The sequence below is a fragment of the Salvia splendens genome, chromosome 1 (genome assembly GCF_004379255.2).
Source record: "Salvia splendens isolate huo1 chromosome 1, SspV2, whole genome shotgun sequence".
Lineage (NCBI taxonomy): Eukaryota > Viridiplantae > Streptophyta > Magnoliopsida > Lamiales > Lamiaceae > Salvia > Salvia splendens.
In genome coordinates, this window is record NC_056032.1 from 44806643 (window position 1) to 44831688 (window position 25046).

The following is a 25046-nucleotide window of genomic DNA, read 5'->3' on the forward strand; positions in this document are numbered from 1 at the left end:
ACTAGCTACGATAACGAGCTCAAAGGCATTGGACTTCGTCTGGAAGAACATAGTGTGCCGATTTGGCATACCCCACATCCTCATCTCGGATAATGGGACTCAGTTCACCGACAAGACGTTCAAGAATTGGTGCCAAGAGCTGAACATTCAACAGCGGTTCACTTCGGTCTCCCATCCCCAAGCAAACGGACAAACGGAAGTAACGAACCGGATTCTGGTGAAAGGGTTAAAAGCTCGGTTAGAACAAGCCAAAGGACAATGGGTAGAAAATCTCCCTCAAGTCCTATGGTCCTACCGAACTACACCCAAAACCTCCAACGGTGAAACTCCGTATAGTCTGGTGTACGGCACTGAAGCCGTAATTCCGGTGGAGATCGGCGTACCCAGTCCCCGAACTCTAAATTTCTCCTCAGAAATGAATGACGACGGACTGAGAGCAGAACTAGATCTCGCCGAAGAAAGAAGAGAATTGGCGTGCATAAAAGCAGCCAAGTATAAGGAGCAAGTAGCCCGGTATTATAACCAAAGGGTGAAAAAGCTTCAATTTCAAGTGGGAGATCTCGTCTTGAGAAACAACGAAGTAAGCCGAGCAGAAAAGCTGGGCAAACTCGAACCCACATGGGAGGGTCCATATCGGGTGTCAGAAGTCCTCGGCAAAGGGTCTTATAAATTGACTCACATGTCAGGAGAACAAGTACCCCGAACATGGCACGTCTCCAACCTCAAGAAGTTCCACTTGTAAGAGACAAAAGTCCGGTCAGTCCGTCTTGTGTCTAGTTCGGTCATAGGGGTATATGTTTTTATTTGTTTGTTTCTTACTTGTACCTTTTACTTGTCGTTTTTTTTAAAAAAAAAAAAAAAAAAAAAAAGGGTTTAAAGTTTTTTTCCTTCGTCTTTTTCATTTTTTTTTTCTCTATGTGTTTTGTCTCTATGTGCTTGTCGTCTCTTACAAATGGTACCAAGGTATATCGTTCTTTAAAGACTGGTCCCCTTTTTAGATCGATTATTAAAGACTATTGTGAGTCCAAGCTTCTAAGGAGGATATAAGACCACAATTCAGCTTAACAAGCAGTCCGTCTGAAACGAACTGCAATAAGCCAACGATTGTGAGTCCAAGCTTCCAAGGAGGATACAAGACCGCAATTCAGCTTAATAAGCACTTCGTCTGAAACGAACTGCAATAAGGGAAAGTCCGATCCACGCGATAAACCTCGCCGAATTAGGACGACCAAGTTCGGTCAAAGAAGTTTACCTCATAAGACCGGGGACGACCATGTCTGGTCAAAGAGGTTTACTGCATAAGACCACTTCGGTTAAATGGGAAAGTCCGATCCACGCGATAAAACTCGCCGAATTAGGACAAGGGAAAGTTCGATCCCGGCGACAAAAATCGCCAAATTAGAACACAAACCAAGTCCGGTCAAAGAAGTTTACTTCATAAGACCGAGGACGAGTACGATGAAATTTTTTCGCTAAGCTGTAAATACAGTGTTAGAAGCGAAAACAAAATTTCATTTTTCAAATCTTGTTCGGCATACAACTCAGCTACCCTACAAAATGGCGTTACACTATTACGAAGGACCATTCTACTGTCCAGGGTTGCTGAAGTTAAGCCACCTATCTGCAAAATCCTCTGGAAGCCGAGTTCGGTTGTTCCGAGCAGATGAAGAATAAGCAGGTCGACGAGATGCTATCCTCGACCCAACACCTCTTCCGCGAGCCCCAGAAGCTCTAACCCCTCGGCGATGAAGAGTCTCTGCAATAAGCATCTGCCGATCTTGCTCGCTCATAGTCACAACTCCTCGGCGAATTTCAGTCCGTCCCTGTCTTGACGATTCCGGTTGCTCCTGAGCCCGTTCTCGTCTTGACGTTTCCGGCTGTTCCGGAGTTCGTTGTTGACTTGGAGTAGGATTTTGAACAAGGGAACCAGAGGCTTGATCTGGAGTGCGAGCATCTGTTGGCGGGAAATGCCTAAGGAATCTCTCGATTGCGGGACGCCGGGAAAGAATGATGTCGTACCGAGAAGCCCAGCGCCGTAAGGATTTCACAACTTGTTGGCAAGCCGAGCTCTCCAGCGCATTGTTCCTCCGGAGTACATGATACTCCTCCCACAGTTCGTCAACTCGACTCTGAACATCTGATATGGTCACTCCCCCGCGCACACGGATGTAATCCTCGTACGCAGTCCTCTCAGCAATAGTCGTATTCAGCTCGGCCTCCAGATCCTTCTTATCGGACTCTAAGTCCTTATTATCGGCCTCCAGCTTCACTAAACGAGCCAGAAGCTCGTCATTCTTCGTCTGATCGGCTATAGCTCTTTTCTCAGCTTCGTCTAAAGCCGAAGAGTACAGCCGTTTCCAGTGAAGTATCTCCATCTCCTTGAGTACAAAGCAGCTATATTAGTTCGGCAGCTGTACCGAGCAGATAGTAAAATACAACAAGAATAAAGGCGAGTACGAAAAGCTATACGAAGACAAGTGTAGAAAATTTTTCATTCACAAGGAAAATTTTTACACTAGGAGGGCTTCAAGGCCATTTTACAAGGAAGAAACTAGACTAAGAGAAGGGAGACGAAATCATACTCCGCCAGCTTCGTCTCCGGCTCCTTGGTCTGGTTCAGCTTCTTTCTCCTGAGCTACCTCAGCCTCGGCCTCGCATCCTGCCGGCCTCGCCTCCGCCTCCTGATCGGCTTCCTTCTCCGGATGCCCAGCCCGCTCGACTTCGGCCTCCAGCTCCAGCGACTCGGCCTCACCCTCTCCGTTGTAAGTCGAAGCGGGTGAAACGGGTCCCACGGAGGCAAAGATAGCCTCCAGGTTCTCGTCCCGATCAGCTCGACAACTCCGGACTCGGTCTGCAGAAAGCAGGACCGAGGATGAAGCGAGCTCCTCAAGGAGCGGCAGATTCTGAAGCCGAGCTGCTATCTCTCGGCTGTACAGAGGCAGCACGACGTCGGCCCCCTGCTCGCCCTTATCGGTAATTAGCCTTACCAGACTACCGACAAAGGCCGAGAACTGGCTGCTCAAAAAGAGTTTCTCCGTGTAAACACGGAGAGCCTCCCCCTGGGCAGCCACGGCGGCAGCCTCCTTCTGAGCTTCCCGGTGCTTCGTCTGCTCTTGCAGGATGATGAGCTGGTTTTTGGCTGACCGGGCTTCATCCTGAGCCGAGATCCTAGCAGCTCGGGCCCTCTCAAATTTGGCCTCAGCCTGTTCGGCCACACTACGAGCAAGATGCAACTCTTTCTGCATCTCCTCGTAGTCGTGGGATGCTTTGGAGAGCTCCACGGAGACGAGCTTAGCTCTCTGAAGATGAACAAGGAAAAAACTCAACAGAATGGCCATCAAAAAATGTGGAAAAGAAGCCAAGTCAGAAAGCTTACCTCCACAAAATTCGTCGGCCATTGAAAGGGCTCAGGGACGTGTTCCGGGATGTCTGCAACCACCTCGGAGATGACCAGGTCTTCCCCCGGCACTCTTGGGGACTCATGAAATTTCCCCTTCCCTTTGGCCGAACACGACTCCGGCACTTTCGGATCCGAAGAAGAGGTTTTTTGCCTCTTCGGATTCTTCTCGGCTTCAGACGCCGAGCGAGGGGATCTCTGCCTCTCCGGCTCCACAAGCTCGGAGGACTTTCGGATAGCCTTATTCAGCATGTACACTGCCAAAAAGCAAGAAAGCAAGGTTAGTTTTCTTCGTTAAGGCAGTAGAGCATAAAGATAAAGAGAAATCCTCACCCTCGGCCTCTTCGTCCGAAGACGAGATGTCGAACACGACGTCGCCCTTGACGAGCTCAGACTCCGTGTATTGTTTCCTAACTATGGGAATCTTGTTGAGCTCGCCATCGAGCTCGTCCAACGGTTCAGGCCGAGGATGACGGATAACGGACTTCGGCCCTCTCCAGGGAAAACTAGGAGCCGCGGTCCTATCATAGTAGAAGAAGCGGTTTTGCCACTTCGGCCACTTCGTTTTACAAAAGGCCCTAAAGGGCTGTACAGGGATCAAGTAAAACCAAGACCCCTTCCTCTTAAATTGAAAGAATTTAAGGATCGCCTTCAAAGACAAATCCCTTCCTAACCTACGGAGTTCGGCAGCGAAGGCCGACAAGTGCCTCCAAGAGTTCGGAGTCACCTGGCCTAAAGGAAGCTGAAAAAAATCTAGTAAATCTATAAAGGCAGAAGGGAGGGGGAAACGAAGCCCGCATTCTAAGCAGGCCTCGTACACGGTGGCGTAACCCTCCGGCGGGGAGTCAGCCCTATGATCACCGTCAGGTACCACCGCCTTCCCCCCAGGAAAAAAGTATTTTTCGGGTAGGGATATCACAGTATCCTTACTCAAAATACTATGGAAATACTCTACGGTCTTCTCCCCGGACTCTTTCCGGCCAGAAGACCCCTTACCGCCTCTCCTAACGCTACCCGACTCCGAAGAAGAAGAAGAAGACATTTTTCTTACTTTTTGAAGGTGAAGAAAGTCTGAAGAAATTCTTGAAAGCGGAGAGAGAATTTTCGCAAAAAAGAGAGAGTGCAGAAGAAGCAGTCGCAAAAGTGCTTCAATGATGAAGAAAGGAGGTATTTATCAGATTCGGCGAAGATTTCAAAATCGTCGCACCGTTTCGAATCCCACCTTTTCAGGATTCAACGGCCGGATTTTACTGTCGCATTTAATGCAAGGCACGTCCCCTGACATCAGCCTCCCCCTTGCCTTTATCCAGAATGCCGAAGTGACTCACTTTGCCGAAGTGATTCACTTCGCCCTTCGGGGGGGGTAGTGATGGGGTGCGTACCAAACAAGCCCAACAGCAATGACGGCCCATCAGCCCAAAGCCCAAGGAAGAGTATGAGTTCGGCATTACCAAGGAGTTCGGCCTCAGCCTACAGCTCGGTAAAAGCCAACCAATCAAGCTCTGCTCTCAGGTCGGCATCAAGCTAGAGTTCGGCCTCAGCCTACTGCTCGGTAAAAGCCAACCAATCAAGCTCTGCTCTCAGGTCGGCATCAAGCTCTACTCTCAGATCGGCAACCAAAGCAGTTCGGTCTCAGCATTCGACCGAACAAGGAGTTATTGGACCCATACTGGATTTCCACAACTTCCAACACACCCACTACCACGTGGTGTCAACTCAGGCCACGATCGTAGGCCATGACCTACACTACATCCACGATCTTAGGCCATGACCTACACGACATCCACGACTTAGTGGTGATGCAAGCCACGATCTTAGTTCAATGTATAAATAGAACTTAGATCAGATAGAAAAAGGTTAAGCTCTCTAGAGATAAAATACCATATAGCAAGTCTGTGTTGTAAGCTGTAATCCCAGATCAAGCAATACAATCTTGCCCTCCCTTCTTCCCGTGGACGTAGATTTACTTCAGTAAATCGAACCACGTAAATTCTTTGTGTCGTAGTTTTCATTCTCTACCAGCATTTACTAACATCAAAAATTCGCGGATCCATCATTTTCCATGGTACAAACCAAGTGGTGGGGCTTATCACCCTATGCATTTGCATGGATTTAGTTTCTTTGTTGTTGGTTGGGGATTTGGCAACTTTGATCCAATAAAACATCCCTTGAGGTATAATATTGTGGACCCGCAGAAGCGTAACACTGTTATCGTGCCCAAAAATGGATGGGTCGCGATTAGGTTCAATGCCGACAATCCAGGTATTCAAGTTATATCCAATGTACCAAAATTGAATTTCGATTTCAATTTCCATTTTATATGCTATATATAGTTTAATTTTATATACTAAAATTTAGGGGTGTGGTTGTTGCATTGCCATTTTGAGCGGCATACGACGTGGGGGATGGAGACGGTGTTCATCGTGAGGAGCGGAAGAGGGACGGAGGAGCGAGTGCTCCCGCCGCCGCCGGATATGCCGCCGTGCTGATCTTTTGCGGCTATAGTAGCGCCTATGTTAATAGTTGGAAGTGTTTGATATTTTCATTTATTAATTGATTTATAAGTGTTGGACGCGATACAAGACGTTTGAAAAATAATTGAATTAGGTTTGATTTGAATTGCACACTTTATGGTTTTATAGTACTACTATGTTTTTTGGACTTTTCGAAATGTCACAAAATAGAAAAGTAGGGTTTGCACCAACTATTTTTCGAATGAAAATTTATGGCTTGCACTCCTAAAGTTGGTTTACGTGACAAAGATGATATTTTTTATTCTTATGACTAGACAGACATCTTTATTAGTGGACCTATATATAATTTCTACTAAAGAATTCGAAGAGAGAGAATTAATTATGGTGTGGCTAATATAGTTGGATAATTTGATTGCATGAATTGCTCCTACTTAGCTTTAAAGGCCAGCCCAATTCATAAAGACGATAAAATTTTATTGTCCTCTTTCAAGAATAACTAATTTAATACATAACCTCAAGTTTATCATTTATCGTTGAAAATGATAGATTTCATTACAAATTCAAAAATATACATCATTATAAGTCATAAAGTTGAAGTGACTGAATTATGAATGTGCACTACTATACTTATACATAAAATATGTGAATTTGGTCTAAATTTGAGGGAATCAAGACATTATCATATATATAACTGATTGTTGATTAATTGAAAGATTACCATTAAAATTAATAATTAATTAAATTGATTGTCATGTGACATCAGTCCTAGTCGTTTGATATTGCAATCCTAAGATTGATATTTGGTACTTAGTTATGCAATAAGTTGCAGTTCAAATTCGATCACAATCATGTATATTCACGTGTATTTTTCTATAAAAATTTTTATACTATTATAAACTTTGTAAGAAAAAAATTATAAGTATCATGTATATCATGGAGTACTTTATAAGAATCCACTTTAAATCTTGAAATTAAATAATACGCTTAATTATGTCGAAACCAATTATACGTTAGTATAAAATAAATCTTTTACTAATTAATTTCTATCATGGTTTCTTTTTTCTTTGGCTGTTTATAAAATCTTAGATCATATAGGTTTTACTCGGAAATGCTCTCTCTATCTTTGGAGGCACGCATTAATATGTTGAATTTAATTAACTTTATTAAGATATCAATATATGTAACACTATCACATGATAATCATTAATCACCGACAAAAAAACAATTTCCAGGATTTATATTAATAAAATTTTATACTTAAAAGTTTATAGTAATTGCCAATTTTAATCCTCCGACCAAACGTTCCACACTTCCCAAGTCAAGGAAGAGAGGTAGGTGAGATTATTGTAAAGAATTCAATTATTTATTCATGTGTTAGGTAACACTTTGTACATTTTAATTGAATTTTAGATATTTAGGCCACTTTTTATGAACATGTCATGTAGAGGGGTATAATAGTAAATATGCCCGGCTGCTTTGATTCAATCATTTTCATCTTTGTTTCTAGCTATTTATTGTGGATAAGATCTAATAGTATTGATTTCGGGTCGATTTATCTTTCATCTACAAATTAACCGTACAATGTATTTGTGAAAATATTGTCAGAATAAATTTCTCACACGTTTTGAAAAAATTAGGAGTTTGTAATTTACTATTAATCAAGTTACACTAACTGTCTAAATTAGTACATTTAATTAGTATACACGTGATATCATACTGTATAAAAAAGGCAAAATTAATTTGACAGCAATATGCACGGCAAAAACTCTCAATCAGAAAATTCAAAGTCAATACACTTTACTTTACTGGTATTTTCTTACGCAACATTAATTATAAATAAATGTCCTAGCTAATTATTGTATAAAGTCACCGTCATGTCGCATAATTAAAATTGACAGTTGGTATTATTAATATTGAAAACATATAGCTATGGTCTGATTTTGTATTTATTGTGGTATAATACCTAGTGTATACGTATGCTCATCTTTGAATGATATGTAGTATATAAAAGGTGTCATGAATCGTTGAAAAACCATCAATATTAACAATCTAATTTAATCTAGAGTCTAGACATATATTGAATGGGAAAAGACTGCACTTTTTTTTTCTTTTGAAAAGCAATCATAAAATCTCAGTAAAGTTCTATTTTACAAATTAAGAATAGTTTTAAATTAATTAATATATACGTAACCAATGTAATATAGGAGCAGTTCATGTTTATTAATATGTTAATGTTAATTTCACTTAAATCTAGCTAGTATATTTTGTTGATTTAGATTTTGGTTATTTTATAACTTGTCTTTATAATTAACTATAAATTTATAATATAGATTAATTGGCTAATTTTAGGTTGATCGTTTCATAGTATATAGTTGAAGGGGTCATAATTGATTTCAAGCTCAGTTAATTTTTTAGAGGAAAAAAAAACACGTCATTTAAGACGGTGAATAAGAAGACTATCTAATGATTGAAAAGATAATTATTAAAAAACATTCGCTAGATCTAATTAAAAATAATTATTCATCAACACATGCAGTACCTGCTATAACAAAACGTGTAATATATATTGGTATATTATTTTTTCATGTTTTGCTTGCAACTCGAATTGACAATAAAAATGTTTTTAGACTCTGGACTTAATTAATTTACTATTTTAGAGAAAGATATTTAACAAATGATTATCAAACAACTACTAAAGTGATTCTTAGCTAGGTTTGAATACATAAATCAGAGATCTACAAGAAATATATTTTTAATTAGTCAACACTACTGAAATTTGAAAATAACAATTTGGATAGATATATACTTTGTTGCATAATGAAAAGTTGATTGAAACAGGACGACATTATATTAAATTAACACTACAAAAAAAGGGATCATTACATTTTCATGCATTATCTAAAAATGGATAATTACCTAACCGAGTAACTTAGGCTTTTATCCGAGACAACGAGAACTATGCTAGCCAGGATAGCTACGTAAGGGCGGATGCAGAAAAAAAATTATATAATCATTATATTTTCTATAATTTTTTAAGTAATTCGAATTATTAATATATTTTTGCATGACAATTTGCATAAATTTTAAATTAATTTAAGAGTTTGTAAGTGAAAAATGGATTTATTTCATTGAAAATAGATTTTAAATCAAATTATCATTAATGTTTTTCAAAAATATCTATCTTGTATGTCTGCATGCGTTACGTACAGAACTGTTATTATTTGAATGTAAAATAAAAAAAAAAAGAAAATCATATATTCCCAAAATGCTCAAGTCTTCTCTATAATTTTTTTTGGTTAAGTTTACATCGTAAAAGCATAGAACCAAGTAGAATCAGTTATCTTTTTTTAATTTCCAATTATTATTGTAAAGAAGTGAAGAAAATTAGTAATACAGTGTAAGTATAAATGTTTTACTATATAGTTTGAATAAACTGAAATGCATGCATCAGTGGAATAATTTAAATTAGTAGTTTATGATAATGCAAGATATCAACGTTGTATTCTATAAATTAATGATCAATTAATTATTCTAGTATATCTTATCATATTAACACATCCATATTTTTTAATGTATATTTTCAGTCGTTAGTAATGAAATGAAATGAAATAAAATAAAATAAAATTGAGAGAGGGAGAGAGAAGTTCAGAGAGAATAGCATTAGTCTAAAAAAAGTATCACGTTCTAATCAATGTTGGGAAGAGAGCATTAATAGCTAGGCATATTTAATATCTGTTGAATAATTATAAAAATGAGCGATTAATCAAAGCATATAATTTCAATCGCGTTGCGTAATTACCACACGTTCATCAATTTCGTTGCGTATCAATGTCTTTTTCATTCAACTTTTCTTATCTCCAAATCTTTTGTAGTGGATATTAATGTATTTAACTATTCACCAATCTATAAAAACGACATAATTAGCAATTCAACACATGATCATTGGCTAAGAAGTTCATTATGCCTCAATCCCCATGCATTCTTTTTAACGTGGAAAAAAAAATTAATAATTGACTATTCCTTGCAGCAAAAAAGTCGATTCCGTCGCCTTGGCTGCCCCCACACTCCGGCCCGACATCATGTGAGGGGGTTCAATCAGGGTACACAGTAGCCCGTTAAGGGGGAGGCCCTAACCCACTGGCTGCCAGAAGCCCATCTCCCAAGGCCTCACACTTGTGCCTGAGAGATGGAAGCAACTACACGACAGCAGTGGGATTCGAACCCAAGCTCATTGCAACAAGATCTGCCCCTCCGCTGCCAACTGCGCTACGCCCCTGCAGACAATAATTGACTATTCCTTAAATTTGGAAAGTAACTATATAGGCACATACATATGTGATATGTGTACATGCCGATTAAAATAAAATGCTATAGCCTGTAGATCCAATCAAAATCAAGAAATAAAAGGACACAAATGCAATATTTATTTAGCTTCTCATAATTATTTTTCTAGTTAAAGATTTTATTAATGTTAAAAGAATATTCTTATTTTCCTATCCAAAAAAGATTATTTATTCCGATCAAATACTTCGATTATTGTAGTGAAATTGAGTTGTGACATTTGACATTTTTAGAATGGAGAGATAGTCAAAAAGGGGGGGGGGGGAAATAGACCTAGCCTTTTTCGGTGGACGGTGTAACGCATTAAAAAAATGGAGAATTTTCTCACTAGAGCTTTTCTTATAAATAGTACTATAATCATAAATTCTTTAATTAAAATATCCATAATTTATTAAGACCTAAATTTGTAGAGACGGATTGTGTAATTAATTTGGTATTCTCTAATACTTATTTCGTGATTTGTGTGTGATATTTGCATGCAGCATCAATAATATTATAAAGGATATAGAAAACATTTGAGAAAATAGCACAAGTATGACTAATTAATAATTGTATTGGATTGAGATTTGAAACTGATGGATGCAAACGAATTGATTGGGAAATAACAATCGATTTGAAAGAAACCCACACCATTAATCAATAATTTATTGACAAACAGATTTATAAAAAAATAAAATCAAATAAAACAGGCTAAGGGCACAAGCAACTGAAAACAATTTAATAGGGAGCACTATACATGTTTGCTTCAATTATACACATGTTTGCCATAATTTAATCAATTTTCATGACTCTTCCAAACAATCTACCCTAATAATTAACCAGAACATATCAATTAATGAAACAGCTCAAACGAGAAGCTTTCTTTATCAAGTTGAATCCAAACAGCTAACAAGTAGTAGGAGTAGTACCTTGGTTCATTTAGAGCTATTAACCCACTTTTAAAGATTGTACAAATCTCATTCTTTTCATGTCACAAAATTCAATTGCTTTCTTTGAACTTACATATAGCCGACGGATCGCTGTCAAAGAAGCAAATTCCTTCACACACATGTTGAAGACTAGTCCAAGATTTTCCAATTTCTTTAAAATTTTGAAACTCAAGCAAATAAAGCCTGTCTCTAACAATTAGTTAATGGTTGGTAAATACGGGGTATATATGTTGAATAAGATTGGAATCATTATAGAAGAGACGTGACAAAATAAGACATATGGGATATGGCTACCACTTCCATTATTTTTCAACACACACACACACACGTAGCAAGACACACACAACTTTTTCAAGAATCATCTCTCTCTATATATACAAGCATTAGCTTTATATTGAAGAAAATTCACAAAGGCAAAAACCTACGTTAATAAATTTATTGCTCAAGGAAGAAGCAATATTGTACTACTATCTTTAAAGACCATGAAAATCTTGCATTTTCTTGCCATTTTTCTCTTGTGCGGAGTGATTTCTAGCCATGCCAAAACTCATCATCAAACCTATGTTGTAAGTAGATATTTTATGGTTTCAATAATTGTTTCATGCAACCTTGTTTTTTTAGGGGTTTTGTGGTTGTGGTTACTTTAAACCTTATCACATGTTATTACTATCTTTTATAATATTTTTTTCTAAATGAATTATTGCAGGTGACTGATACTCCATATAGTAGGCTATGTAGCAACAAAAGTATATTGACAGTAAATGGGAAATTTCCTGGTCCAACTATTCGTGTGACAGAGGGTGATACAATTGCAATTGTTGTTGTGAATAGAGCAAAAGAAAATATAACTATTCATTGGTATTTTTTTTTCTTTCTCTGCCTATACTATATTTTATGTGTTGAAGATTGAAGGATGTTTTGGTGGTGTGAAGGCATGGGGTGAAGCAGCCGAGGTATCCGTGGTCGGATGGGCCGGAATACATAACACAGTGCCCAATCCGACCCGGGACTAATTTCAGCCAGAAGATTGTGCTATCGGACGAGATTGGGACTATGTGGTGGCATGCACATAGCGACTGGTCACGGGCTACGGTACATGGTGCTCTGATAGTTTATCCTCGTATTAAGGATGACTATCCTTTCCCCGTGCCCGATGAAGAAGTTCCAATCATTATAGGTACAATCTTTTTTTCATAAATATAGTACTCCTACTTCTATTGTCTTTATTTTTGTTAATTGTTTTTTTTAAATATTTGCAGGAGAGTGGTGGAAAAGTGATATCTTTGCTGTTTTGAATGAATTTCTTGCGAATGGAGGAGGCCCTAATAGTTCTGATGCATATATGTTAAATGGACAACCTGGTGATTTGTATCCATGTTCAAAAAAAGGTTTGAGTTTCTTCAATTTTAGTAGTATTTCATTTTTAGTAGTATGTGCTAGTATCTAATACTATTTTAAATTTTATTTTATGGAATTATAGTGAATCTGCATATGGGGGGCAATTTTCAAAAATAGTTTCTAAAAATGTCGATTTAGGGAAAAGTGAATTTATTGTAAAAGGTACATGGAAAACGTTGAAAGAGAAATACTACTGTATTAGTACATTTTTCTATTTGAAAATAAATAATTTTTCAACTATATGCCAATTAGTGGGACACAGGAAGCCTTGAATATCTTAGTGAACAATGAAACTTTAGATGCTAATAATGTAGTGATGGCAAAGGACATATGTTTTCAATTATTTGAGTTGTCACTATTTTCTTTGATATATATTGAATAAAGAAAGGTTTAGGAAAAGCCACGACGATATTCTACTATGATTAGAACATGTGTTTGTGGACCTTTAGTTACTTAAAAATCAAATAACTTAATTTCTAAAGAATCTCTAAAATTATAAGATACTGTCTTCCTTAATTTTCGGTATGGATTTTAAAATGCATGCGTTGAATTATTACATGAGTTTATGTAATAAAAAAAATATATTTTTTTTTATTTTAGGAGTTTGGATTTATATTCTCACAAAATTTGGATTTTCCGGTTGAATTTGCAAAAATCCGGTGTGGAATCCAAGTATTAGTATGCTTCATGAATCTCAAATTAACACGATTTACTGAATTCATCCAGATACGTTCAAGCTCACAGTCGAACACGGCAAAAGATACCTAATTCGAATGGTGAACGCTGTGATGGACAACATTATGTTCTTCCGAATAGCCGGCCACAATGTCACAATCGTTGGCTCGGATGGCGCGTACCTCAAACCCTTCACCTCCAACTACATCGCCATCTCCCCCGGCCAGACCATCGACTTCCTTTTCGTCGCCGACCAAAACCCCAGCCACTACTACATGGCCTCCAGAGCCTACGCCGTCGCCGGAGCTTTCAGCAACACCACCACCACCGCCCGCGTCGAGTACGCCGGAAACTACACCCCGCCGGCGTCACCAGAGCTCCCGATCCTCCCCAACTTCACCGACACCGCGGCATCGGTCAACTTCACCGCTCGATTCCGCAGCCTCGCCTATAAGAACCACCCCATCAACGTGCCGTTGGACGTGACAACAAATCTCCTTTTCACCTTGTCGATCAACACGCGAAACTGCCCTAATTCCGACTGCGAAGGCCCGAATGGGAACCGGCTACTCGCGAGTGTGAACAACATCACGTGGCAGTCACCGGGGATTGCGATTCTTCAAGCTTACTATGAAAGTGTAAACGGCGTGTACGAAGACAACTTTCCTAGCAATCCCCCGTTTCCATTCAACTACACGGCGGCCGTTGTTCCCCAGGATCTGTGGGAGCCACAAAACGGGACGAGGGTGAGGATGCTGGACTTCAACGCGACGGTGGAGCTCGTGTTTCAGGGTACTAGCACGGCTAGATCGCCGCTCGACCATCCCATGCATCTCCACGGCCACAGCTTCTACGTCGTGGGCTGGGGGTATGGGAATTTCAACTCCACCCGAGACCCGCCAAACTACAATCTCATCGACCCGCCGCTACAGAACACCATCGCAGTGCCCAGAGCTGGCTGGACCGCCATCAGATTTGTTGCAAATAATCCAGGTTTAATCAGTTTGACTGGTCAACTAGGTCTATATAGAATACCTTTTTTTTAGTATTAAAAATTGTTTTAATTTCACTTTTGTAGGGGTTTGGCTAATGCATTGCCATTTCGAGAGACATATATCATGGGGAATGGAGATGACCTTTATTACGAGAAATGGAAAGGGCCCAAATGATAAGATGCTCCCTCCACCGTCGGATTTCCCTATGTGTTGATCAAATTTAGGGGAAAGTTTTCAATTACGAATATTCAAGTATTCGTGATTTATAAATAGGTGGTGCCGGGAAAAATCAATGTTTTCAAATTATAATTGTAATAAGTTAAGAAAAAGTTATTAGATTTCATCCTTTTTTTTTATAATCGATTGATGTAACTTGTGGTTTCACACTGGGGAGAACTGAGAACATAATGAGCAATCATGTATTGTTGTGTATTGTGTAACGTTCCCACTTTTATAAGTGAAATAAATATAGTTAATCAGATTTTATTTTGATGGTGACTTATTAGGTTTTACTCCTAACTCATTGTGTTTTACTTGATGAGATTTTATTACGTGATGATGTGTTCATTTGCTCTACTTTTTTAACTTAGTATTTGTACATTTACCTATCTAAGACGGTTAACACCTAATCCATAGCTCTGAGGGCGTGTTCAAGTTCTTTGCTATGAAAGAGTAACAAATAAATCTGGATGGGTTTTGGGCGTGTAGGGTCCACATATATGCCATCTATATCAAGGTGTTCAATGTTGCAAATATAGCTATTGAAGTAATCAATTTTGTATTTTATATAATATATTTATAGGGGTCTAAAAATTATTGTGACCAAAATATCCATACTGAGACGTTTGATTTTGGGGAGAAACAAATTTGGGAGGGATAAAATTGTCAATTCATTTTCATTTCTTGGTGTGGACTTCAATGCAGCTCCATTTATCACCAAATGACTAAGAATTGATTTATTCACATATCATAGAGGAACAGTGCGGACCTAGAATTCTAACTAAGGCTCTCCCCATTAGAGACATGGAACTTGAACACTAGAATTGAGGCAGAATTGAACTCATATCTGGGTATAACATAAAACTTGAACAAGTCCATTCATACTACTGTACTTGTGTTTTTTGAAAAGATACTTACTAATTTGATAAAAAAAAATTAAAAATATTTGGTGAATAGAAAAAAAACAAAATAATGAGAATTTTTGTGGAGTGGATCTCCTACTCCATTCATACTTCAACACTCAAGACAAAATAAAATAAAATAAAATAATCTCACGATCACTTACATGTTTATAACATTATTTTATTTTATTGTGAGCGCGTTGTAGTACGAATGAAATAAGAGTGTTCGAGTAGGAGATCCGCTCGGGAATTTTTGTGGGCAACGCAATCACAGGAAAAATAACAAATACCAGCCAATTTTAAGAAGACTAAAGTCCTAAAATGGTCCTTAACATATTACGTTTTTTTATTTTTGTCCAAAACATTATCTTTTGAATTATTCGGTCCCTCACATTTGAAATCGGATCACAGTTGGTCCATTTTGGACGGTTCCGTCAAATATTTGACGGTTTTAATTACCGGGTCCCAAATCCGTCACTAATTAGGAGAAACTGATCCGTCACTAATTAGGAGAAACTGATCCGTCACTAATCCGTCACAAATACGTCACTAATTCTTTTAAATTGTTTTATCTCCTTATAAAATATTGTCTTTTGACAGTATTCAAAACAATATTATTTCATCAAAATAAATATTTACTTTAGTGAAATCATATAAGTTAAAACGTAAAAGACGATATTTGAAATAAACAATTGGAATGGCTAATTAAGACGAATATAGTATGATGAGAATTACATATGAAATGTTGTCAAAAGACAATATTTTATAAGGAGATAAAACAATTTAAAAGGATTTGTGACGGATTTGTGACAGATTTTGTGACGGATCAGTTTTTCCCGATTAGTGATGGATTTGTGACCCGGTAATTAAAACCGTCAAAAATTTGACGGAACCGTCCAAAATGGACCAAATGTGATCCGATTTCAAATATGAGGGACCGAATAATTCAAAAGATAATGTTTTAGACCAAAATTAAAAAAACCTACTATATTGTTGAATGACCATTTTGATACTTTAGTCTTTTAAGAATTAAGGATATAATTTGATCCGAAAAGCAAAGAACTAGAGCTCGAACGCAGAAATGGAGGCGGCAATGGGATTGATGCGAAGAATTCCGCCCAAGCACTCGGAAGCGGCGCTGTCAGCATTGTTAAGCCTTTTGCCGCACCACTCCGCCGATCTTCTCTCGCAAGTTGACCAGCCTCTTCAGGTGAAATTTGTGCAGTTTGTGTTCGATTCTATTTGTAAAAGTTCAATTGGATTAATTCGATTCGACTGCATCTATATCAATATATATGTCCAGGCGTATGCTCGAAATCATATGGAGTGAGAATTTTATTGGAGATTAAGAGGATAGGGGATTTGACTTTTGGAGGTTGTGAATCAGTCTTTTTCTGTGTTTTTGGGGGAAAATATGGTAGTATTGGCGGAATTATTATGGCGCTGTATAGTGCATATGCGACTCTGGATATTGTGTTCCTAATCAGTAATTGTGTTTTAGGTTAGGATTCGGTCTTACTAGCTACTACAAAGTTTGAAGGTTACTGAATATGTGTAGAGCTGGAAATGAAATACTAACTTCTTTGAAGTTTGAGAATATACGTGGAAACTGTGAAAAAATACAGGAGAATATCTTATTTGAGAGTCGACGAATCACTCTAGATAGAGCAAACGTAAGGAGATAGATAGAGTGAATATATGCAGATGTTTAGCGCTTTTATTTGTCATGATTTGGTATTATAGTAGTACTTTGATTGGAGGGCCTTCACTTTAAGGAAAGTATGACCTTACTGCTTACTATCATAATATACCATTAATAAGTGCTTACACACTCTCTCAATTGGTTGAATTTGCTCAACATGAGGCTGTAAACTTTGTGGTGGTTAGATAATGTGTTAACTGTAAAGTGAACAAAATGACTTGTTTAGTAAGCATTCTAGTTCAGTATATATAACCATCACACATTTTGTAACTCTCCATAAATGTTAGTATATGTCGAGAACCAAGACAGGATATTTGTGTTACGGTATATAGTCCCTTTTACTCTTCACCCATAGCTTGGGACTTCCAGACATAATTGTTTATTCGTTATCACAAACAGCTATTAACTAGGTTATTTTGCTAAACATAATGTTGTTCCTCAGGTTTTATGTGATGTTGATAGTGGGAAGGAGTTCATATTATGCGAGTATAACAGAGATGCAGATTCTTACAGGTATGCCGTGCGAGCTAGTGTATGCATCCACTAGATCTTGTGAAATATCATCAAGGGCCAAGGACTTATTATGTTTATGATGAACAATTTTAACAAACAAACTGGAGCTTGGACTGTTTTTATCTTGCCAGCCCTTACCTGAGATTGTTATTTTGGTTGTTTCTTGTTTTTGCTTCTGAAGATCACCTTGGTCAAACAAATACCATCCCCCACTAGACGACGGACTTTATCCATCCCAAGAGCTGAGGAAACTTGAAATGGAAGCAAATGATGTCTTCACGGTTTATTGTGACCAGTGAGGTCTTTTACTTACCTCGTACTTTATTTAACTATATACAAGCTTCTTGCTACCTGCTCGAAGTTTGAATCTATAATGTCATTGTTATTTTTACTTTTCATATTTCTCTCTTGTTTCTCTGAGAGCTTCAACCTTCAATCAGTTTAAGTTGAACAATCAATCAATAGGTACTATGAAGGTGGCACTTCATCAGTGTATATCTGGGAGAATGAAGATGAAGGTTTTATTGGTTGCTTCTTAATCAAAAAGGGTGATTATTTTTCTCCCATTATATATTTATTTCTTACTATTACTTTCCTTCCACTACTTATGCATTGGTTTTCCCTTGTGAAGATGGTTCGAGAACTGCAGATGGTAGAAGAGGTTATTTAGAAGAAGGGTCTTGGGAAGCAATTCATGTCATTGAGGTATGTCATCTGACTCTCAGTTTTCCTCTTGTTGTCATAGTTATGCTCATTTGTTTTTAAATTTATAGGTGGTTCCTCTAGATGAAGCAACTGCTCGTTACTGCTTGACTAGCTCTGTGATGCTCTCGTTGACCACAAATGATGAGTCCTCAGGCGCCTTCAGCTTGTCAGGGTCGATTAGAAGACAGGTATTTTCTACAAATCTGGTGATTTGGTATTGTTTATCTGCCAATTCTCATAAGCATTTGCTCCTTTACTTCATACAGATGAATATGGATCTTCCGGTTGATGAGGGTCATCTATGCAATATGGGAAGGATGGTCGAAGAAATGGAGAGCAAGCTGAGGTACTCGTTGGATCAGGTATGTGTGCAATCTGAAAACTTTACGTTCATCTCTTATATGCAATTTCATCAATATGGAGTATGAGTGAAATATGTTGTGCCATTTTCAGGTCTATTTTGGGAAGACGAAGGAGATGATCTGCACATTGCGTCCACCATCTGAACTAGTTCAAACGAGCCTTCCTGAACAAATCAACAAGCGACGTTCTTGAAATATATGTACTCACTTTTGTTATGCTTGTTTCCTGGCACCAGCAGCGGTATTGCGTGTGATGTTTTGTCTATCTTGTTACTCATACTTGGATTCATTTGTTTTGAAAATGTTAGTGAGTGTTGTGAAAGATAGGCTCTCCCTTTCCAAACTGTAGCGTTGTTCCTCTGTAAAATGAGCTCTCGTCTTGTCTGACTAATTTTGTTATGAATGAATGCATTGGACTAATATTGTTGTAATATTATATGATTATTATGATCTTTCCTTAGTGAATTCAACCAGAGAGTAGTTTTTTCCATCAATATTAAGTCAACATCTCATGCTTAATCGATCAAGAGAGTAGTACATGATAAATGATGAGCTAAGCATTTAATATTACTTCATTTGTCCTTGAAAAATAGACGAACTTATAAGAGATACGAATTTTAATATGCATGCATTTGATAAGGTGAGAGAGGCAGAAAAAATATGAGGGAATAGTTAGTGGAAGAAACCAAATACAAAAAAAAAATAATAATAACTTGATAGTATACATCCTTTGCTATGCATTTTGACACGGAAGATGATTCAAACTTGGAAGAAATGTTAGTGGATCGTGGATTTCACATCATAAATGATGTATGCATTGAAAGTATCTATATTTAGATAAATCCACATCATAGATGATGTATGCATTGAAAGTATCTACATTTAAACTTTGTCTAATATTGTGAGATGGTCCAAAATAGTAAAAACTAGTGTATTTCTAATGATGGATGAAGTATTATATAATAATCTAATTTATAAATATGTTTTAAATTATTTTTTTAATTGTATTTATATCAAAGCTTGAGCCTACTAGTTACTACTCCTTGGTTAGAAAGTTAATTAGTTTCTATAAAATGAAGATAGAAAACAAGCATATCTATGATTCACAAAAAATCTAAAATTAGGATTTATTTATACCTTTTTCATACAACTTAGCAGAATTTTTTTTTGTTAATACCTTTAAAAATGCAGTACTACTATTTCATACAGTAATTGGAATTTCGCCCCTTACATTAACCCGGCCCGACATAGGCCCGATCCCAAAACTCTTCATAGCCCTATTTTACACATGTTGTAGAAAAAAATTTGCGCAATTTCAATTCCCAAATCAAAATCCCTAAAAGGCTAAAACCATGCTGTGTTACCAAACACAAGCTCTAATTTAGCTGGTTTCTGCCCCTCTGCGATCGTTTAGCTGCCGTTCCTGGTAATTTCTCTTCTATTAGTGGAAAAGATCGATTGGTTTTTAGCATTTACATTTGTTATTGTTTCTCTTTTAGAAATGTGAACTTCGTTGAGTACAGGTACATGTATGTTTCTGAATCCTTCAGATTGTTGTCTTGTTTCGTGGTAGCTCACATGGTGAACTGTGGTTTTTTGCTGGAGGACTAGCTACTGATTTTGTTATTAAATTTTTTTTTTGTATTTGATTCATTTATGTTGCTTTTTCTGTGTTATCAGTGGTTCTATGAATGCCTTGTAGAGGATACCATGATTTTCCCTTCTTGAGTTAGTTTTAAAGATTAACCAGAAAATAGTGGATACCATGATTTGCCTCAATTACAAATAAGATGCAGTGGCAATATATTAGGTTATTAACTCCAATGAATGTTGAATTTTTAACTTACATGCCGGCTCTTGGGAGCTATGCCATGACTGTGGTGATTTACCAAGTGCAATTCTGTGTTGTCAACCTCGTGACATGCACACAATTGGAGTTTTGTCTTGAAATTTAACTAGCTTTATGCTGCATTGTTTCGTCCTGATCGAGAACTGAATATTATTTCCTTGTATTAACTATTAAGAAATTTACTATTTGAGGAATGGCGAGTTTCACTGGGATTTTCTATGTGTTCATAGGATTGATTGTGTGTGGGGCCGCCTACTGACAAATGGATCGACCGCCACATGATTATGGTGCTCCTATGTCGTATGGACAGCAACAAGCTAGTAATGCACAACAGCAGCAGCAGTATGGTTTTCATCCACAGCACCAGCAGTTTCCTCCATCTGTTCACGGCCCTCCTTATATGCCCTCTCTTCCCCCTGTACAGCAGTTCCCCTATCCTCGTCCAATGCATCAAAGTCAACTCTATTCACATTTGCCTCACCCTTATCAACAAACACCTTCGTTCCCTCCACATGTGCCTCCCCATCTTTTTCCATCACCGTACCCTGGGCCTTATGAGGCTCCACCGGCCCCTGCTCCAGCACCCTCTGATCCTGAACTTCAAAAGCGCATCGACAAATTGGTCGAGTATGCTGTGAAGAACGGCCCAGAGTTCGAAGCTGTGGTCCGGGAAAGAGAGCAAGATAATCCTGCTTATGGTTTTCTTTTTGGCGGTGAGGGCCATAACTACTACCGCCATAAGCTTTGGATGGCAACTAGACCACTCATGGGTTTTAACCCTCAGTTCCCAGCTTCGATGCCAGTGTTGCATCCTCCCAACCCCATGATGAGTCCAGCTCCTATTAATGCCCCAAATGCTGCTGCTGGGGGATCTGCTCGCCTGCAGCAACCTCCTTTTTCGCAGTTCTATGAGCAACAGCACCCTCACCACTCTCAGCCGGTGGTGGGTCATAGCCAACCTGAATTTGATCAACCTCACCGACCTTTTAAAGGTCTATCTCAACCGCTTCCATCTGATGTTGAGATGGAGATGAATGGTGTTCTGAACAGTCTCACTGGCACAAAGGAATCAATAAAAGGTGCCAAGACTTGGTTTATGCAGAGGGCTCCATTTGCTCCTGGCCTGGCTGAGGCGCTCCGAGATAGGGTATTGTCCCTAGATGATTCTGAGAGGCAGTTGCATATAGTTTATCTTGCCAATGATATCCTCTTTGACAGGTATGTTTTGATTACTTCAAGTTACCGATTTCTCAACTACATCGTCATGCTTGATTAAACATGTCCTTGTTGCATTTTTCAGATTTAACATTATTGCATGATTAATTATATCATTGCAGCATATGTTAAAGTATTATCAATCATCCCTTCATTATAAGTACTTTACGTTGTTGATATTAATTGTAAAAATTGATAAATAAATAAATAACAGTGTCGAGGATGATTTGAAATGAAAATTAATGTTTCTATGCAAGAAAGTCTTCTATTGAATTGAAAGAATGATGGAATGATATAAGCATCACACTCAGGAGAGTGGAGAAGTGTGTCGTGTGGAGAAGTGTGGATCAAGATCACTGATTCTAATTAGGAATGATTTTTGAAATATACAGCCTGCAGAGGCGGGTGAAGCTGCAGGAACTTGACAACGAGGCACTTGCATTTAAGCCAGTCTTGGGTTCTATGCTTGCAAAGATATACCACAACCCACATAACAAGGATGAAAACCAGTCACGTCTTCAGAAAATCTTGCAGTTTTGGGCCTCGAAAGAAGTATATGACCAAGATACAATCTACGAGCTTGAAAGTGACATGCTGAGTGGGTTGCCACCAAATTCTTTTCCAGGTGCTCATCCCAACGCATCAGGAGATCATTCTGCTGCTACAGGTACTTTTCCCGTTATCTGTCTTTTTTATCTTGTGGAAAATTAGCAATACGAGTCATTTAATTTGCAAGGTCTGTAATGTGCCTAACTGTTGTTGTTGCTAGCACTTGTAAACTGTTGTCTCTCTCTGCCGTAGGGATGAACCGTGCACCAAACCATATGCAATGGCAACCAGACAAGCAGAGCTCCATTCCAAACATACCCAATCAAGAGTATGCAGATAAACAAGTCCCTCCTGTTTCATCTTTACCAAACCCGCATTTTCATCTCTCATCAGCTCCCTCCGGTGGGTTCACTGGATCAATGCCCGTTCCATCCGCTGTTCAACCGACAAATGCACCTGCTCCCGGAAAAGTTGGTGAGAAGCTTCCCCCATATCCTCTGTTCCCGCCCGGTCTTATTCCAGGTATGGTCAGAAAGATGCAGATAGGCAGTGGGGTACCATACTCCCCGCTGAGCCCTCTGGACATCCCCACCGTGATTCCATCTTCAAATATATCACAATCTGAGGTCCTCGATAGAGTCTCAAAGTTCTTCAGAGAGATTAAAGAGGTCAACCCTTCAGAAGGACCCATGAAGAAATCCGAATCAGCGGGTGATGGTGATGATGACGATGATGGTTATGAGTACGAGAGAAGATCTCCATCCCGTAAGGGAGGAGCCTGCATTCCCCCTCCCATTAGCTTGAATGTCGACCAGGATACTGGGACTCTCCCTGATGGAAGTGTAGAGAGAAAGCCCGGGTCGAGCAGTTCCGGAAGGTTGGGACTCGGGGCAACAGCAGATCCGAACGAGGCAAGCCAATACGACGACGTCTACTCTTCTTACAGGAAACAGAGAAGTACAAACTACCATACGTCCATGAGTGCAAGAGCAGCAGCAAGGTAGATCAATGATGTTGTATTGGATCTTGTCTGGTAAAATTGATGAAACTTATCGATTTGTTTTAAAGGCATTTTTTTTATGTTTAAGGAATTTTAGATTTTAAATTAATGTGTCGCTATTCAATTTTTATTTCAATATTTGCATTGTTTCTTCAATCTTTTTCACGAAATGCTACACTCTGTTGCAATATCGTTTTATCCCTGGACTTTGAAACTATGCTTTTAGCTAAAAGCTTACTTCAAATTTACATGTAGATTTGTGTGTATGTAATTATGTATATATATATAGATGATCAAAATTAATTAAACGACTATATTATTGCATAACATCTAATTAATTAAAACGTGGGTAATGCCTTGATTCTCATTACTTTTGACGAAAGTAGTGATATTTATGATAATGATTCTACTCGGTCGTCTTATTCTAGTCCGAATTTGTATGAACTGATGATTGGTCAATAGTACGAAGGAAGGTACGCGACATGCTTGCCGTTTTTGATAAACGAGCAGGTCCTATAGCCGTAGACCGTACTGAAAAACAGTTCTTATGAACGAAAAGTGTCCGAAATAATTCAAAATGCCCTTTTTTGTTCTCGGAATAGCAACGGGGTATAGCCTGTTGCCCAAGACGTCGGGCACAACGAGAACTTCGCAATGATAATATTACACCATTCATATAAGTTACGCCGAGTGTTGACCAAATCCTAATTGGTCGAGTCACGACACTCGTCCCACGAGCCCTGACCACTCAACGTCTCAGATGCGTTCCGTCCCCTGGGACGTGACCCATCCCAGACACCCTTATATACATTTCACAAAATATTCTAATATTAATATATAAACTTATAGGTAATAATAAAATGCAAACTCCAAACTGCTCAACACAGTGCAACATGTAAAATTTTAAGATTTGGTGTTAACACAGTGTCAACGGTTGATATTGTGTTGACATTTTGTGTTGATGTTATTTTATCATATATTGATATTTTCTAACAGTGCAGATCAAGTACCAGATCAAGTTAGTTCGATACTTCTTATTTTTCTAATCAAGTTAGAACTCTTTTTTACTTATTTTTAGCGAGATATGTTGATAAGTTTGTCAAAATTTTAGTTTACAAATAATGGTCCTATATTTTACTATTATTATACTCCCTCCATCCCCTATTAATTGTCCACTTTGATTCCGGTACAGATTTTAAGAAACATAAAGGAAAGTGAGTTAAAAAGTTAGTGGAATATAAATCCCACTTTTATTTATTACTAGTTTTATAATAAAATGCGAGTGAAATAAGTTAGTGGAATGCGTGACCTACTTATCATTTATGGTAAAAGTGAAAGTGGACAATTAATGAGGGACGGACGAAAATGTCAAAAGTGGACAATTAATGGGGAACGGAGGGAGTAACACTTTTACATAAGTTCAACTTAAAATTAATACTCACTACTACTCCCTCTGTTTCTTCATAGTTGAGGCAAAACGTTTCGGCACAGAGTTTAAGAAAGAGATGTTGAATGTGTTCAATAAATAGATAAAAAAGTAAGACATGGAAAAAAGTAGAGAGAATAAAGTAGAAAGTGAATAAAGTTGAGAGAATAAAGTAAGAGAGAGTAAAGTAAGAGAGAAAAAAAAGTTACTATAACTATAAGGAAACTTCCCAAAATGGAAAAAATGACTCAACTATGAAGGGGGGAGTATTAGATTATAAATGAAAAGTTATGTAGAAAAATACATTAATGATTGAAATTATTTCTTAAAATTTATGAAATGGAGTAATTCTTTACATTCCTAAACCTATAAATTTTAAAATTTTAATTTCCTTT

The 25046-nt window shown here is 38.1% G+C and overlaps 3 protein-coding genes across 3 annotated transcripts; all 3 read left to right on the top strand.

Annotated features, from left to right (window-relative positions):
• The first annotated feature begins 11450 nt into the window (after positions 1-11450).
• On the top strand, positions 11451-14699 carry LOC121754906 (laccase-15-like). The gene is made up of 6 exons (XM_042150197.1): positions 11451-11707; positions 11848-11999; positions 12074-12318; positions 12401-12529; positions 13266-14207; positions 14293-14699. Exons 1-6 carry the CDS (start codon positions 11624-11626, stop codon positions 14421-14423), a joined length of 1683 nt encoding a protein of 560 aa, XP_042006131.1. The 5' UTR covers positions 11451-11623; the 3' UTR covers positions 14424-14699.
• Positions 14700-16367: 1668 nt separating this feature from the next.
• LOC121801595 (probable F-actin-capping protein subunit beta) lies at positions 16368-19064 on the top strand. The gene is made up of 8 exons (XM_042201122.1): positions 16368-16540; positions 17475-17545; positions 17727-17840; positions 18011-18093; positions 18177-18250; positions 18319-18438; positions 18517-18612; positions 18704-19064. The coding sequence occupies exons 1-8, from the start codon at positions 16412-16414 to the stop codon at positions 18803-18805; spliced, it is 789 nt and encodes a 262-aa protein (XP_042057056.1). The 5' UTR covers positions 16368-16411; the 3' UTR covers positions 18806-19064.
• Positions 19065-19885: 821 nt separating this feature from the next.
• On the top strand, positions 19886-23363 carry LOC121801605 (calcium homeostasis endoplasmic reticulum protein-like). The gene is made up of 4 exons (XM_042201134.1): positions 19886-20038; positions 20692-21679; positions 22069-22343; positions 22478-23363. The coding sequence occupies exons 2-4, from the start codon at positions 20724-20726 to the stop codon at positions 23227-23229; spliced, it is 1983 nt and encodes a 660-aa protein (XP_042057068.1). The 5' UTR covers positions 19886-20038; positions 20692-20723; the 3' UTR covers positions 23230-23363.
• Positions 23364-25046: the final 1683 nt, after the last annotated feature.

Bases quoted from the DNA above. Each gene is read 5' to 3' on its own strand.
- LOC121754906 (XM_042150197.1), top strand. From the start codon at position 11,624: ATGAAAATCTTGCATTTTCTTGCCATTTTTCTCTTGTGCGGAGTGATT. The intron at 12,530-13,265 runs GTTTGAGTTTCT...GAATTCATCCAG, and splicing joins GTATCCATGTTCAAAAAAAG to ATACGTTCAAGCTCACAGTC. The intron at 14,208-14,292 runs GTTTAATCAGTT...TCACTTTTGTAG, and splicing joins ATTTGTTGCAAATAATCCAG to GGGTTTGGCTAATGCATTGC.
- LOC121801595 (XM_042201122.1), top strand. From the start codon at position 16,412: ATGGAGGCGGCAATGGGATTGATGCGAAGAATTCCGCCCAAGCACTCG. The intron at 17,841-18,010 runs GTGAGGTCTTTT...ATCAATCAATAG, and splicing joins TTCACGGTTTATTGTGACCA to GTACTATGAAGGTGGCACTT. The intron at 18,613-18,703 runs GTATGTGTGCAA...TGCCATTTTCAG, and splicing joins TGAGGTACTCGTTGGATCAG to GTCTATTTTGGGAAGACGAA.
- LOC121801605 (XM_042201134.1), top strand. From the start codon at position 20,724: ATGGATCGACCGCCACATGATTATGGTGCTCCTATGTCGTATGGACAG. The intron at 21,680-22,068 runs GTATGTTTTGAT...TGAAATATACAG, and splicing joins AATGATATCCTCTTTGACAG to CCTGCAGAGGCGGGTGAAGC. The intron at 22,344-22,477 runs GTACTTTTCCCG...TCTCTGCCGTAG, and splicing joins AGATCATTCTGCTGCTACAG to GGATGAACCGTGCACCAAAC.